Source organism: Centropristis striata, chromosome 24 (assembly GCF_030273125.1).
Source record: "Centropristis striata isolate RG_2023a ecotype Rhode Island chromosome 24, C.striata_1.0, whole genome shotgun sequence".
NCBI lineage: Eukaryota > Metazoa > Chordata > Actinopteri > Perciformes > Serranidae > Centropristis > Centropristis striata.
This window is the reverse complement of record NC_081540.1, coordinates 19713251-19727725: the sequence shown is the minus strand read 5'-3', so window position 1 is coordinate 19727725 and position 14475 is coordinate 19713251. Positions and strand designations below refer to the sequence as shown.

General features: G+C 39.6%; 1 protein-coding gene across 1 annotated transcript; it reads right to left on the bottom strand.

Moving 5' to 3' along the window:
• Nucleotides 1–373: 373 nt before the first annotated feature.
• Nucleotides 374–14475, bottom strand: LOC131962787 (ras-related protein Rap-2a-like). The gene is made up of 2 exons (XM_059327866.1): nt 13683–14475; nt 374–1565 (listed from the first exon to the last, which is right to left on the bottom strand). Exons 1-2 carry the CDS (start codon nt 13994–13996, stop codon nt 1328–1330), a joined length of 552 nt encoding a protein of 183 aa, XP_059183849.1. The 5' UTR covers nt 13997–14475; the 3' UTR covers nt 374–1327.

Genomic DNA, 14475 nt, shown 5'->3' with positions numbered 1-14475 from the left:
GTCCCCAATTTCATCCTCTAATGGACTCTAATGGCACTCAGAATTTGACAAATGCTTGTTGGATTTCTCAGGACCAGAATCTGCAGTAAGTGTTGGCACTAATGGCGGCAGCAGGACGCCCGGCCAGGGAACGCAGCCGCAGAACCAAAACATCATAAATCACCTCGACTCAGGCCTGAGATGAAGCCAGATTAGCGCTAAATGGCCAAGCTGAAAGGCTTTTCACAATGAGTGCAAGTCTAATGACCTCTGGAGGGTTAAAGGAACTTCAAAGTTGTTAGCGACACTCAGGAGGAGCTGCTTTTGCAAATTAAATCAAGATATAAGTTGATCCACACAAAATGAACATTCAAAAATAAATACGCATGACACATTTGTGCATAAAGATTTATTTTTTGTTGAAAATAAGTGTTTCTCACATTGAACCACTAACATATCTGATGTGACTTAAGATAAATGAACTCTACACTGACACTGATGTTCACTTCATACAATGTAACAAGGCATTTGTATCATCTGTAAGGTGTAAAGACAAGTGTCCGTAATGACTGATTGATTGCATCATCAGTTGATTGATTGATACTGTCTCTTTGGGTGAGATTGATTGTACTCAATGTCAGTGTGACAGTACAACTTCATGCACACATCATCCACAGTATGTCAACATTTGGGATCTTCTCGACGAATTTCCCCAAAGGTGCCTTTTATTTTATTTTTTTAAACATTCGTTCATCTGTTCATTCATTCGTAGTTAGGCGGGCCTGCTGTGAAATTCCAGTATGACTCCTTCACAGTGGTGTTACTTGACATCCGTTCAGATACTTGGTGATTGGTCTTGCACTGTCAAAAAAGTCCCCAAAAGTGCAACAAAAAAAAAGAAAAACACAAGCAGAAGTAAAGAGGACCAATAAAACTGCAGAGCCATCCCTGCTTGGACCTATGGCTGGTTTCCCAAAAAGCATTTATGATCCTCTTTGTCGATGGCTTTTAAGATGGTTTTGGCACCGTGCTGCCTTTGGGAAACCCCCAACATTTGCTCCTGTTAATCAGGAGGACGGTGATGAATGTGGGAGGTCAAGCGTTGTTATTTCTGTCAAGGGACAAATCCACCCTGGAGAGATGAATGTTGAGTGTTTCCTTCTTTGCTTTAGTTTGGGATTTCCTACATTTCCCAGAAGGCCTCCTGCTCAGGCCTAAACCCCTAGATACAGAAAGCAACAGTTTCACAAAGAGTGGATTTTCCCCTTTAAAATCCCTCCATTTTTTAAATCTATCTAACATTCTAGTTCCTACCCCTCCTCCCCTCCGCCCCCCCTCCGTCAGGCTGCTACTGCACGCTGCAGGCGGGGCAGCAGGCCTCTCTCCGGTCCGGCAGAGGGCAGAAGTCCATCTGCCTCACGATCTCCGCGAAAAGCTCGTCCACCATGGTCTTGCTCTTGGCTGACGTCTCCATGAAGGGGCAGCCCCAGTCCTCGGCCAGCGCCTGGCCCTCGCTGGGGGACACCTCCCGCTCCTCCTCCAGGTCCACCTTATTCCCCACCAGCACCACCGGCACCTGCTGGTACCTGGAAATGAGAAATCAGAGGAGAGTACATGTGAGATTTGCTGCCTTCTCCCCCGCTGGGTGTGTTTTGTAACAGACGGAGACTACAGAAACTTCCTGTTACCTAAGGGAGGGAAAGAGACTAAACTCTCTCTCTCTGTGTGTGTGTGTGTGTGTGTGTGTGTGTGCATTGTTGGCCTACATACTGCATTAGTTAGAAACAATAAGGGGTTTTTTGAACAATGCACAATGGAGCAAGAGGAGAGAGATAAACACATTCAGCTCCAGCTTCCCAGGAGGTCTCCATCACTCCCTGGGTGTCTAATATCAGGAGGCGGTCCCATTAGAAAACTGTCATCAGGAAAAAAAAAAAAAAAAAGAACTGCCTCTTTTCAACGCTTGTGATGCTCTATTTATTCCTGGATACATTATATATGCGTTAGCGTGGCGTGCAAGCTGTACATCTAATGGCTTCCAATTGTTGTTTAAAATCATTAGCTCTCCACTTTGCATCATTTCCATCATGCACTAAGCATGTCTTACTCTTAACGGATCAAAAGCTTTCTTCCCCCAGCGTGAGGCTGACGATCCCAGTCCTCTTCCATCCATCAATACAAGGAAACCAGGCTGGGCAGAGTAATGCTATAGCTTATTGAATAATTGAATAAAGCTAATGTGCTGCTCTCGCATGGGGGGACAAGAACATTGGCTTTAGAAATAACTATTTTCTACTTATTATCTAGACTTAGCTCTGGACAGTGTATCAAAATATGATGTCCAACAACATCAAGCCTTGGTCCATTGGTAGATTGTTTGCAAATCACCCCTAAAATAAAATATATGGCCACTGGTATTTAACCGTAGACAGTCAGACATCTGGGTGTAGTCCCTGTGACATCACCCGTTGGGTCTCAGCCAAACTGAAGCTGAATATGGGCGTCTCCAGTCTGTGTCTGACTCCAGGATCATCCAAAAACGGGCAAAAAGGTGGAGCTCAATTATAGTGGCTGTGCCCTTGATTGTGCATCATTTTAAGCCTTAATATCATTTAAACTGAACTAAACCCTTTTGTTTTGTTAGAAGTATAATAATAATAATAATAATACATTTGTTTATACTATTGTTCCTTTATATAATCCTATTTAACATTACACTAATAAATACAATCCAATTATTTGATTTACATAAAAAAATCCTATTAATTTAATTTGTTTCTTTTTTCCCTCTTGTGCGATTTTATTATCATCACATTATTTGATACAAATGTGTTTAGTATTTCACCTGTATTACATTTATTTATTATTATTTTTAATTATTTATTATAAAAATATTATATTTTATCTATAATTTATATTTATATCATAAATATATATATATATAAATAATTATATATAACATATATAAATATATATAATTTATTATTATTAATAAATTATTTATTATTGTATTGATTATATATATATATATATTATATCATAAAAAATATATATAAATAATTAAATATAACATATATAAATATATATAATTTATTATTATTCATAAATTATTTATTATTGTATTGATTATATATATATATTATATCATAAAAATATATATATAAATAATTATATATAACATATATAAATATATATAATTTATTATAATTAATAAATTATTTATTATTGTATTGATTATATACATATATATATATACATATATATATATAAATATATATATAAATATATATATATATATACATATATATATATATATATATATATATATATATATATATATATATATATATATATATATATATATATATTAAGGTTAAACTATGGAAAAAAGGAGACCTAGAAGTTTAGAAGGTTTTTTTTCCAATTTAAAAACTAAACCAATGCAGAGAAAGATGTATTTGTGACAGGAGGCTTTAAGATGTGGAGCAGAGGGACTATTTCTTCTTTTCCAATGATAATCTGCTGCAGCTGTTGTCTGTTAACACCCCGAGCTTGTTACAGCACAAAGACTGTTACTTTGTCAGGTGCTAGATATTTCATTTCAGTTAGACGCCCTTCATGTTTTCTCTGATTGAATAACTACAGAATGTCAATTACAAAGGGCATATATTCTCACAACAGGTAATGGCACTGACCATCTAATAGCCTCCACCATCAGTCATTCCTAAGTGCATCCCCAGCCCGGCGTATTGATCTGCTGGTGCTATTGAGAAATGAGCTCTTATCTACAAATTGGTGGCCTGCTGCCACGCCGCTCAGCTGGGAGAAGAGCTGAGGCGTGGAAAAGAGCTGGCAAATGTCTCACTGAGCTAAAGAGCTGCAGGGTGGAGAGAGAGAGGTGGAGGACACTTGCTGATCCGGGGAAGTGTCCTTGAGCAAGACAGCGAGGCCGTAGCGGCTTAAAGAGTGTCTGACTTCTGACCTCCCACAGGAATTCAAATGAGAGAAAAAGCGTCAGATGAGAAATTATTGAAAATAATAGCAACAATTTGTTGCTAATAGTTTGACGAACAGGCTTTAAGACTGTCAAGCCGAGAAAATCCAAATGTCAGAGACTTCCCTGCAGCTTGACATTTTCCCTCACAGCTACCGCCCTGTACCACACACACACACACACACACACACACACACACACATTCTTGTAATTCTATCTTTGTGAGGACCGTGATTGTAACAGTGAATTCACTAGCAAGGTTATAATAGTTTTGGATTTTTATCAGTTTTAGTTTTAATTTCGTTGTCATTTTTTGGTTTCAAATCCAGTTAGTTTTAATGAGTTTTTAGAGTGAATTTGCTAGTTTTCGTTCAGTATTTTTTTTTAAATGCTTTAGTTTTAGTTTAGTTTTTATTAGTTGTAGTGTTTTGTAATGGGGTATTTGTTGGGTGGGAGATTAAAAGAGGTCACAGTAAATTTTGCCTTTATTTCCTTTGTCTGATCCATCTTCATTATGTATGAAAAAAAGTTGACAAAGAGGAAAACGAAGAGCATTTTCACTATAATTTTAGTTAGTTTTGTAACCACACAATACAGTTTCAGTTAATTATCATTATCATGTGACCTTTAACCCTTAAAACAAAGTCTGAAATCTGAAAAAAGCCTTTAAAGAAGTGAGGACTGGCCGAAATGTCCTCACTTTGCAAAAATGTCCTCACTCTGTTGGTTAAAAACGTGTTCTGGTCCTCACTATGTAGGAAGTACAAGAACACACACACACACACACACACACACACACACACACACACACACGAAGAGCAGCTGACCTCAGCAGGACAAGCATCTCGCATGGCCCGTGTGTTTGGAGAGTCTGGAGGGTGTGAAGTGTGAACAAGGAGAGCACCATGCAGACAAATGCAACCTGACAGCCTCGCAGGAGAAACTCTATATATAACTACAAAGACACAGGGAGAGCCAGCTCCTCTGGGTGGGGAGTTTGTATGGAGATTGTTTGTTGCAGCATCAAACTCCCGCTCCCTCCTCGACAGATGAGAAGAAACTGAAACTGCTCAACACAGCACGAAAAGTTGCCCCATGGGGATTTATGGACTGATATCATGGAGAATATGTCACTCAGTGTTTGGGGTGAAGCATCTCTATCCACACCGACAGTTTAACTCCTAATTATGTGCCAACTATGGACTTAATTATACTTTTTACTCCGTTGGAGTTCAGATTAAGATTTTTCATGCAAAACCAACAAAGAGCTTGTAAAATGCGATGCATTGTTGCAGGTTAAACTACTTAACTGAAGATAAAAATATACAAAATTAGCTCAGTGAGTCAATACGTCAATAATTCTTTTAATCAGTGCTTTTATTTTGAAACATTAAAGCTACACGAATTACAATGACAAAAAAAGACTGTATGGGATATGAAATGGGTCAATTATAGTAAGAACACCACACCATCAAAAAACATTTTTTTAAACTTATTGTTTTGGATTTTTGGCCTCTTACTTTACCGTTTCGGATTTTGGTTGAGTCTCACGGTTCTCATCGACCAGCTAACTGTCCGCAAAAAAAGCACCCAATCTTATACGACCTGCCCCGCCCCAAACAACAGGAAGCAACAGCAAAAGGAAGCAACTAGCTTCTGAAAAAGTGCAGCATTAACCAGCTATTTCCCTGAGGAGTTGGTGAAGACCAAAACAGAGCTAAAAGAAGAGTGAATATTTTACTTAAATTCGTAATATATACCAAAACACAACTTCAAATTAATTCTAATGTGTTCAAGCACTATTGCAGAAGGAAAATCTATCAGGTTTGACTCAAGGAGTTACTGTATTTAAGTTTTATTCATGTTTATTTGTGAAATAGCTGCAAATAATGTTGAGTCGACAACAATAGAGCTACTGTAGCTAAAGTCATGTAGACATTAACTTTAATTCCAGAAATACAAACAATAGTATAACACATAGTGGCTTGCTGTCTTCCTTACTCACTCTCTGATATATCATCTGGTTTTATTTTGAAATATTGAAGCCACATTAAAAGTATTCTTCTACTATCATATGACGATAAATATTAACCAAAAAATGACTTCATGTTTATGAAAAGGGGTCATAAAAAAGTATTTTTTAAGCTCATTGTTGTGGTTTTATGGATATTTGCTGGATATATTGGACATTTGCTGATGGAAATCTATCATATTTACCAAAATAAAGCTCAAGGAGTGACTGTATTAAAGTTGTATTCACGTTTATTCGTGTGATATTATTTAATTCTAATGAAACAGATGTAACATTAGTTAGGGTTAAATTGCTAACTTACCATTGGATGAGTCAAGTCCAAATAATGTAGCTTAATACAAATAATATACTAGAAGGGGTAAATGAAATATGAGGCCGTGGAAAAGGGGTTCAAATGACATGCACCATTACATTTAATAAAAATACAGATGTGTTTTTACACATTTGTTTGTGACAGATGTATCTCAGTATTTACAATAAAGAATGTCCTTGTGATTATTGTGGCTTTTAAAGCTCCGGCTGCCAGTGTTTCTGTTCTGCCTCAAGTGCCTTTACTCCACATATTGTATGAATATAAATCAGGAGAAAATTACAAACATTGCTAACTTGTTTCTGGTCCAGCTTGAGCGCTGGCAGCCGTGCAGGTTGGGAATTATCAGCACAGTTGGAATGTGTTTGGATTGCTTGGCTAATACTACCAGCTGTATGAATATGCAGCTTTTTGTCTCCAGTATGCAGTGGGAGAGGAGTCACGTTGGATTTATGGAACAGGCAACAGCAGGTGGTTGACAGCTAATGAAATTATACGGAGATATGGATGTTAAAACTTGGAATAATATCTACAATATTGCAAAAACAACACTATTTCAGAATGCTGCTGAGAGGATGGGAGAGCATGTGCTCCGCTGCAGGGTTTTCACACAGGAAAGTGCTGATTCCGACAGTTTTGAAGGCATCATCTGTACATCCAGTTGTGCAAAGCAGCTGCTGCATCCTCATTAAAAGATGTAATAACTTTTGCACATGAACATTTGACCTTTAGCGCGTATGCAAAACAGGTTCCCGCCATTTTTCTCTGCAGGGTGTTATTCTAACTATTGGGAAAAACAACACACAGTTCCTCCCACACACAGAGGATCCGTGTTTATAACTCACAGAGAGATGGCCTCCACATTTTCCACTTCTCCTCAGGGTCCAACAGCCTTATTAACGCTACCTGCTGTGTTAAATAGCTACAGTGACTTCACTTACCCGTTTCACAAGCCCCACAGCACCAGCAAACACACATACAAATTACAAAGAAACAGTCAGGCATCTCCAACGTGAAGCCCTCCAACCCTGCAGCCACCTCATTGCTTTCTGCATCTGCTGTTAATTAGCAGTTGGAGCAGCTTCCCTGTGTGACAGCCAGCGTAACGCATGTATCTGTTAGTAGGCCTGGACGGAAAAATCACAACCTATAGCGCCGATGCTGTGTTGACTCCCAGAGGGTGTTGCTGCTGGAGAACAAAGTCATGTAAGAGGCGACATGAAGAGGAAAGCAAGGAAACAAAACAACACAACCGCAAACATTCCTGCCATAAACAGACAAAGAGAGGGCCTGCACGCCAGATGGAAAGGCTCTTTAGAGTCTTTTTTTATGATGAAACCCCAAGCTTCATCTCCATCTTTAATGGTGCAGCCCTGCTCCTTTAGATTATATTATTGTCTTTACTGCAGAGGCAGTATAGGCAGTATGGGAGTAAACACGTTCTAATTAGTTTTATTATTCCCGCTGATCTGCAAGTTAAACCGAGACAATCATTCAAAGTGAGAATTCGAATCCTGCTGCCCACATCCACAGCAAAACTTCTGTCTGTTCCCTAAACCAGTAGTTCTCAACCTTTTTGAGTCGCGACCCCCAATTTAACATGCATGTTGTCCGTGACCCCCGCTCACTGAACACAATCTCACGCGCACAGTTCAGATCACCCAAAAAACACACAAAATGACCAAAAAAAACAAACAAAATGACCAAAAAAAGGAAACAAAATGAGCAAAAAAGACACAAATTGACCACAAAATGATCAAAAAAGACAAAAATGAGCAAAAAAGACACAAAATGACAAAAAAAGACACAAAATGACCAAGAAAAAGACACAAAATCACAAAAAAAAGACACAAAATGTCCAAAAAAAGGAAACAAAATGACCAAAAAAGACACAGATTGACCACAAAATGATCAAAAAATACACAAAATTACCTAAAAAGACACAAAATGATCAAAAAAGACACATAATGACAAAAAAAACCCCACAATGACCAAAAAAAGACATTAAACTACTAAAAAGACTAAAACACATGAACACTTTAACACAGTGGAGACAGAGCTGACTTCCAAAATGATTTGGCGACCCCCAGAAATACGCTCGCGACCCCAATTGGGGTCCCGACCCCAAGGTTGAGAATAGCTGTCCTAAACTAACCTCCTACTGTAGGTAACTCACTGACTGTCCCTTTAAGGGCAGCAAATCACAGATCTGGAGCCACGCCATTATGACTGCAGTGTAAGAGTGCGAGCTAATATAGTTGAGCCAAAAATAAGACAACATCAGACCGCTAAAAAAAACCTCTGTCAACTTCCTGTTAGACCAAAACACATACGGATCTTGTCAATCTGTAAACATTAGTAACGGCTGAATGGGGGAATTCCCAGAAACAGTTTAATTTCCCCTCCGGCCTCTTCAGGACAGGGAAAGGAACATTCGTTGAGCTATATGCAACTCAGTCCCATTTAAAGGTGTTGCAAATAGACCCTAAATTAATGGATAATGGCCAGAAAATAACTGGTAATTAAACAATAATGGTAAAAAAATAAATAAAAAAAACACAGTTAAATTAAGCAACAATGAATAGAAAATAGTAGGTAAATGAATCGAAAATGGCAAAAAAAATAAGTGGAAAAATTAAGTGAGAAAAGTGAGAAAATAACAGTAAAATGAATCAATAATGGTTAAAAAAAATAGCAGGTAAATCGAAAATGGAAAAAAAATATGAGGAAAAATTAATTGATAACAATAAATAATGGTTGGAGAAAAGTAGGTAAATTAATCAGTAATGCCTAAAAAAGAGGAAAAATTTATTGATAAAGGTGAGAAAATAACTTAAATTAATCAATAATGGTAAAAAATAACAGTGAAATTAATCAGCGATGGCTAGAAAAAATAGCAGTTAAATATATCGATAATGGCAAAAAATAACAGGGACATTAATTGATTATTTTTATTGACTAAAAAATAAAAGGAATAATTAATTGATAAAAGTGAGAAAACGGTTAAATTAATCAATAATTGTTACAAAAAATTAGCAGGTAAATTAATCAGTAATGGCAAAAAAAAGAGGAAAAATGAATTAATATCAATCAACAATGGCTAGAGAAAAGGAGGTAAATTAATCGGTAATGGCAAAAAAAGAGCAAAATTAATTGATAAAGACAATAATAATAATAATAATAATAACGGCTTGAAAATGAACAGGTACAATAATTTATAATACTGAGAAGATACCAAGTTATTTCATCAATAATAGTCGAGGACTATAAAGGTCCTTGTGGATTTGAAGTGGCAACAACAACATGTTTTCAGAGAAAGCTATAAGCCACTTTTTAGTGTGATAGAGAATGGTGAAAACACTTTCCGCACCAGTAATGAGCACTTATCTGGTGGCTCTCCTTAACTCATTTTCAACCAAGCGGGCTGCTTAACAACTCTCCTCATCCTGATGGCAAACGCTAAAAGCCTGAGGTCAGGAAGTTGCTTTGTACCTACACCAAAGTGCCCCCTGGGATACGTAGTTTTGGTCTCCCCACCCTATTCCCGTCCAGTGGCACGTGAAGCTCACCTCCTGCTATTAGACACAGCATCAGTGCAGCGTGAAAACACAGCTCGAGTGCTTTGAACGGGCCTCCTCCTCCTGCGTCCACACCACAATAAACCTCCTCATGCAGGCGAGGAGATTATTAGATTGTGAGGAGGGCTACACCCAGATGTTGTTTTCACAGATAGCAACATGACACGGGGTTTATTTGGTTAGTCCATGAGGCGCTTAAGTCCACAGAGACGCTGCGTTCTAGCTAAAATATCATCAATTATACACACATGTAATGAAAAGCACATGATTTAATCATGGCAGCATGTCTAATACACATTTCCTTAGATAGCCGTTCTGCAGGAAGAAAACGTTAGCTAGTAGCTGTTGTGCAGAGCTAACATGCTAACCTTTGTGTAGCAATGTTAAGATGTTTAAATGTAGCTTTTATCAGAAGTGCAGACATGTTGAGTTAAACAGTTATTGATACGTTTTGGTACTTAGTAACACTTGCTACACTTTAAACGCTTACAAATGTGCTAATTTCTTTGTCAAATACAGTTTGGATGAGAGATTTTACCAAAATGTCAAGATATTTTAATGTATCCTCATGAATGTATGATATGTTACGAAATATGACGATGATAAACATGAGGTTAACACTGTAAAGCAGAACTACTTTTTTTAGGTCTAGTCACCAAAACTACTTTGTAAATTTGGAAAAATACAGAACGGTTCAGGTTAAAATAGTTACCTTTGTACGAGTGGACACATTTACATAATTAACTTATCTATCCACACTTTATGGACTTTGTCGCTCTTTATACATCACCCGACTTCCTCTTATTCTCCCGTAATAATTGCTACAGCCACTATTGTTTGAAATGTGCTTACACAGACAACCTATACACATGTTTTTTAGTGAGGATGGTCTGGTTTAAAGTCTTAATGCTACGCTAAGCTAACTGGCTATTAGTGGTATCAATCTTATCATCTAACTCTTGGCAGTAACGTGATCAAGTGTTTTTATTCCCAAACTATTAAACTAAGTGTATTCCCTGCTTCTCACTGCACCTCCTCATGTATAAGTCAGCACAGTGAAGGTGATGTGTGGCCTGCAGGAGCCCATGGCCTCACGACACCTGCACCACACAGAGCAGTAACATATAAGAACCCACTTCTTTCCCATGCTCCCCCCATCCCCACATAAGCATTCTGGTTTATACGACTCCCTAATGGAGGCCCGATGTCTTCTTGGCTTCCCACCCAACACAATCCCATTAAGTTCTGGTGAGTGGGCACATACTATATCTCTGTGTGGGGCTTGTTGTTGCTGCTGGCTCAGCAAGAAGTTTGGGAGGAGGGAGGCTGATCTCCTGGAGACAGCTAATGGAGACCAGAAGCTGATTGTGTTGCTTGTTTTATTAAAGATGGACACCCTGTGGATGTCCACACATGTCTAAATGATCCTTATACCCTTGAATAAACTGATATGACATGTATGTCTCTGCACTGGGCAATTTGGTTCTCAATCATTTCTCTACAAAATATGATACATCATGTCCACACAAAATATTTTCCCCAGCCCCAAATGTGCCATTGTATACTCTGAAATGAGACGCAGATATAATGCAATAAAAACATACAGTAGCAATCCCTACTTCAAACCCAGAGCAGTGTGAAATAAAAGTATGAAATATTTATAGATATACACTTGAGGACGCGGTGGCTGCTGCAGCGTAGGCAGCCTCATCGGGTGGCGGCTGGCTAGAGGCGGCCCAGCACAGTTTTATCCATCGCTATATTTTTCAATTTCAAAGGAGTTCCCTCATGTACTGGTCCCCGTTGTGCCTCGTCAGCCGTGACGCTCTGCTGCTTCCACTCAGCCTGTGACGTCTGAGCCACGGGAGCACTCAGTTCACTCCGAGGGACGGAGGTGAAAGGCACTGCACCAAACTATGCAGGGTAAATTATGAATTATTATCACACAATAAGCAGTGAGATTAAAAAGATGTGTTGCGGCCTATTTTAGAGCTGAACAAGGAGGAAGACTAATGGAAGCAAGTGAGATAATAAAGAGAATTGTTCAGCATTAGACACTAGACTGGGTCTCTGTCGTCAGTTTAACAACCTGAAATCTCACCTGGCAACCTAACAGTCCAGCACATAGCCCCCTCCCATTAAAAGCCCTGTGATAGTCCAGGGTGTATCCCGCCCCTCGCCCAATAGCTCCTTTCAGACAGCCGGGATATTTACGCCTCTGTGACGTTTCACCTTCAGTCTGAACGTCCCAGGGACATAATGGGGGGACCAAGTGATCCCAGCTCTGTTTTACGGATACGGATAATTACCTTCCCAATAAATTCCTACATTTACTCTTTTTTGTGCAGTTTGGAACGGATGTTACCCCCGTTTCCAGTCTTTATGCTAAGCTAAACGCACCCTCTCCTAGCTGCATCTTCACAATAAATAGAAAGATATATTCCTTTATAATTATTTCCAAAACTGTCAATTAATGAGCATTACAGTCCACACTATGTTCCCTTTGTTATGGTACAGACAGTACAGAGAGGAGACAACAATGGGGCCACCACCATGCCCCAAATTAACTCTTTTAAACCTGCTTAAAATAAAACCTAATTCATTGACATGGCACCAGAGCTTAATTATATGAAATCCATTCAAGCCCTTGAAATGTTAGGACCAAATAGATTTTTTACTTGCAGACTCATAGCTGTAGACTGTGAGTGCCACTAAGGGAGGCTCTAAGCCAAAAACACCAATATGTCACCAGCAAAAGGAAAGATCACAGCTTTCCTTTCACTCTCTGTCGCTCCCAGCCGTGAGATGAGCTCAGTGGATTTGTTGAGTAATGGACTGAACTGATCAAAGCCATCCAGAGTTAGTCATGTGTGAGAGACAGAGAATATCAAACCCAGGGTGAGTTCAGCGGGTTGATATATGACAGGTGAGCCGCAGCTGGGCCTCTTATGAAGAACATATGAAGCTGGCTGGAGCCTCTCACGCAGCGCCGGAGGGGATCCAGACAGGGAGGAAGAGGAGGGAGCTGAGAGGAGGCAATGTGGGATGATCCGAGATCCCAACAAACCAAATATGGGACAGAGCGGGACAATGTGAGACACGTTACGAATGCTGAGAGCTAGTCTAAAATCTAACATAAGGAACACATATTTCTACTATGGAAGCTGCTTTTGTTGTGCACATATTTTTTCTTTGCAATTTCAGACGACCTGTAGGATTTGGAACTTAGCTTAGCACAAAGACTGGAAGCAGGGGGAAATGTTAGCTTAGCTGGGGAAAGACTAGAGGCAAGGGGAACCACTATACTGCACTGCACGTTGTGGTAAAAACTCGCCTTCCACTGGTTACACCTAGTTATAGTTTCAAAATGTCTATCTCAGCATGTGGATGGTGGGACCAAGGGATAAAAATGCACACAAAGAGGCATCCCTGGTCCCCCGATCTGTGGGCCTAATTTTTAAAGAAAAACATACATTTGCTGTGGTTCTTTACAATGGACTTTCAGGGGCTCTTAGTAGGCTCCTGGGGGTACCCCATCAAGATGATAAAATGCATTAATGTCACTGATTTTTGTCACTATAAATCCATTAATTATGTTAATAAATCAGTATGGTAATTATGGCTTTCCCTGCCACCAACACATCCAACTTTTGGTATCCCCATTGTCAGGATGGCACTATTTTTGGGGCCTAAAACAGAATTAATAACCTAATTCTGATGCAATAGGGTAGAGCTCTTCCCTACTGCACCGGTAAAATGTGGTATATGTAATAAATACAATTTTCTCACCGTTTCACCCTGATGATTTGATCTCTCATGGGCTTGATGTCCTGAAAACTTTGCTGGTTGACCAGACTGTAGACCAGGATGAAGCCTTGGCCGTTTCTGATGTAAAGGTCCCTCATTGAGGCGAACTGCTCGGTGCCGGCTGTGTCGAGGATCTCCAGCACCGACGGAGAGGAGTCCACCTCGATCTCCTTCCTGTAGAAATCTTCAATAGTCGGGTCGTACTTCTCTATAAATGTCCCGGTGACAAACTGGACCGTGAGGGCGGACTTCCCCACCCCGCCGCTGCCGAGCACCACCACTTTATACTCCCGCATAGCGCTCCTCTGGACCTAAATCCGGCATGCAGAGAATAAAGTGTAGAGCAGCGGATAAAAGAAACGCATCCCCGTGCACAGTGGCCTCACACTACAGCCATGACACAGGAACAGGCTAGGGTAAACGAGATGCTCTTGCAGTTATAGGCGGGATGCTGGAGCATTTAGCCCTGAGATGAACAGCCACAGCCTCTACTGGAATATTCCCACGCTATCTTGCAGGGACACCATTCCAGAGGCATCCATAATGCAATAAGGCGTCGGTGTGGTAAAAATAAGATTGGCTATTATTAGAAACAACTAGACGGCACATCTTTTTATGTGCCGACAAAACAGAAGGCTAGCACTACATTTCTCTGCACAGTGGGGTACAGTACAGTTAAAGGCAAAGAGCCTATTTATCCTTAAGGAGGCTACAGTGCTGGGAATCCACGCCTCTGGAGTCGGTGCATCCACTGGATGTTACTATTTCCTGGAAG